Genomic DNA, 2,672 nt, shown 5'->3' on the forward strand with positions numbered 1-2,672 from the left:
TGTGTGTGTGTGTATCTTGCTATTAATACAAGTTTAAGACATTGAACTTGGGCTGACAGGCTTTTGAACTGTGTTGTTGTTGTTGTTATGTGCCATCGAGTCAGACCCGACTCATAGCGACCCATCCTTGGGTTTCCAAGGCAGTATCACTACGGAAGTAGATTGCCTAACCTTCCTTCCAAGGAGTGGCTGGTGGGTTTGAACCGCCAGCTTTCTAGTTAGCAGTCAAGTGCCTTAGGCACTACACAACCAGAGCTCCTTTTAAAACATGTAGTCTTATTTTTTAAAAAATATATTTTAAGATATTTAAACTAGGTTTTAAGACGTGGGCATCATAACTTAGCTGCAACTGAACAAGTGGCCACTGACAGTATTTTGGGAACCAGAGACCTCCCTTATTCCTGCATCCCCAAGGCAAGTCCTGCATCACCACCCTCCCCCCAGCTCCACACACACGGAGGCCTGGCTCTCTTCTTTTAAAGCTCACTATGAGAGATCCCTGAGGAATCATTTCATTGTTTGACAGTCATGTCTGCCCAGAAGGACCACTTGTCCTGCTAAAGGGACCATTTCACTTACTGTCCTTTGTTCTTTTGTCTTGAAGACACAGCATCTTTAACAAAGGAAGCTATTGATTGGCTGGAGTTCAAGTTTGTATTCCCTTTTGTTAAGATTACCGTTCTCTTTTTGAAAGTGAAAATTCACATTGAGTCACCATACTGAGTAATTTGACATTGAAAATAAGCATAGCCTCCTCAGATTAAGAAACAACAAAACCAGCCATGGAGGCCCCTGCCAACATGGTCTCTTATTTCTTGTTCCCAGCAGTAAAGATTCCTCTCCTACTCTGGCTTCTAAAGTGGACCAACTGGAAGGCATGCTGAAGATGCTTCGGGAAGATTTGAAGAAGGTAAACGCTTATTCCCAAAACAAATTGCCCAGACTGTGGAAACTGCCCTTGAACTGTGTGAGCCTTTGTTAAGTAGTGGCAATGGAGAAAGATGGGGTGTTTTTCCCTCTATCGAAATTCTTACACACATAACGTTTAGGGGCAGCTTGGAGCACAGTTGCCACTAACACAAGTAGTGCAAGAAGGCTTTCATTGTCACACGTACAAGAAAATTGTTCCCTTTTTTGTGAAAGCCTCTGGATCTCGGCCAGCCCCCTCGAGCCCTCTCCCGGCCCTCCTGCCCCTTGTATAACATGCCAGTAGCTCAGGCCCACGCATCATTGTTACTCGGGCTTTTGCACCTAGTAAATCAAATGTTTTGTTTGTTAGGTGGCTTTCATTATACTAGGACAGCAGCCACTAAAACATTAGTCTAAAATTTAAGACAGCCTTTATCAACAAAAATGTTAAAATATACATTTATGTATTTACATTCCAAGACAAACCTACAGTGAAGCCCTGTTTCTTAGCTTTAGAGTAATTTAACAGCCAGTACCAGGCCATGTATGCAGGAGTTCAGTAGAAAGAAGCCTGGAGATGGGCCAAGGGTCAACATGGGTCCATAGCTGTTTGCAGCAGTTGACCCAGGAGTGAGTTACCCAATAAGAAAGGTAAGCACAGGCTTACTTGTGTTTACGTACTAATCTGTGGTGAACAGATTAAACCTGTGCTTATCTTGCTTATTGGGTAATCGGCACTGGCCACCACTCTGAGTTCTTTATATACTTTGCTCTACCTCCCAGGAAAAAGAAGACAAAGCCCACCTTCAGGCTGAAGTTCAGCACCTGCGTGAGGACAACCTGAGGCTGCAGGAGGAGTCCCAGAATGCCTCTGACAAGCTGAAGAAGTTCACTGAGTGGGTCTTCAATACCATAGACATGAGCTAGGGCAGGCTGCGGTGGGAAGGAGAAGGGGGACCACGAGGAGCACTCTCGAGCCAAGACTTGGAAGCCCCTTGCTCAGGCCGTGGAAAGCGTTCTCAGAGCAACTCCCCCAGCTTCCTAGTTTGCCCCCCTGGCGGGGAGTGCACAACACAACAATTGCAGATCAACAATCATTATCTGCCTTTTGTAGAAAAGAAAAACAAAAACGTAAATAAAAATTTTAAAAAAGTGAAATAAAAGTTTAACTGCTAAAATGTGAATGTCTTTATTTTTTTGCACAATATCTTTATCTGTTATGTATTTAAAAAGAAGTTGGATCTAGGCCCAGGGTCCCCCCTGGCACATCTGCCTCTATTTCCATCAGCTTTTTCTTACTTCAGGTAACTCAAGCTTTCCCTTGTTACCTTGACAGACGTCATTGTTCCTAGGAAAAGGAAGGTTTTTGGGGTTTTTCTAATTGTTTATTTGGGGAGCAGGGAGGGTTATTTTCCTTACCTTCTTTCTTACAATGCCTGGGAGGGAGGGCCTTTTAGGAAATGCCCACCTCTCTTGAGTGACTTGTGCATGAGTTCATGCTGTCAGTACCTATCTTCCAGAGATCAGCAGGACAGGGTTATTTAACAATAGCAAGGCAGTAACCCAGAGAGGGGTAGAGACAGTGCCAGAGGTCCCTTTCCATATCCCTCATTGTGAGGTCACTTCCTGCCACCTTTTCCTCAGGGAGAGGGTCCCAGGTGCGCTCCTCAGACTTAATGCTTTGTTTGTTTGTTTTGCCTGGTTTCAGTGAGCCCCACTGAATTGGGATCAGCATCTCTACAGCTGCCTGGCTCCAAACATAA

The 2,672-nt window shown here is 44.6% G+C and overlaps 1 protein-coding gene across 1 annotated transcript in view; it reads left to right on the plus strand.

Moving 5' to 3' along the window:
- SIPA1L1 (signal induced proliferation associated 1 like 1) overlaps positions 1–1,836 on the plus strand; it is a 184,497-nt gene extending 182,661 nt beyond the window's left edge. The window contains exons 20-21 of the mRNA XM_007942340.2: positions 826–910; positions 1,693–1,836. Of these exons, the coding sequence (XP_007940531.1) occupies positions 826–910; positions 1,693–1,836 (229 nt within the window). The remainder of the gene's footprint in view (positions 1–825; positions 911–1,692) is intronic.
- The last annotated feature ends 836 nt before the right edge of the window (positions 1,837–2,672 follow it).

Source organism: Orycteropus afer, unplaced genomic scaffold (assembly GCF_000298275.1).
Source record: "Orycteropus afer afer isolate SDZICR_OR568_19922 unplaced genomic scaffold, OryAfe1.0 scaffold00088, whole genome shotgun sequence".
Taxonomy (NCBI): Eukaryota; Metazoa; Chordata; class Mammalia; order Tubulidentata; family Orycteropodidae; genus Orycteropus; species Orycteropus afer.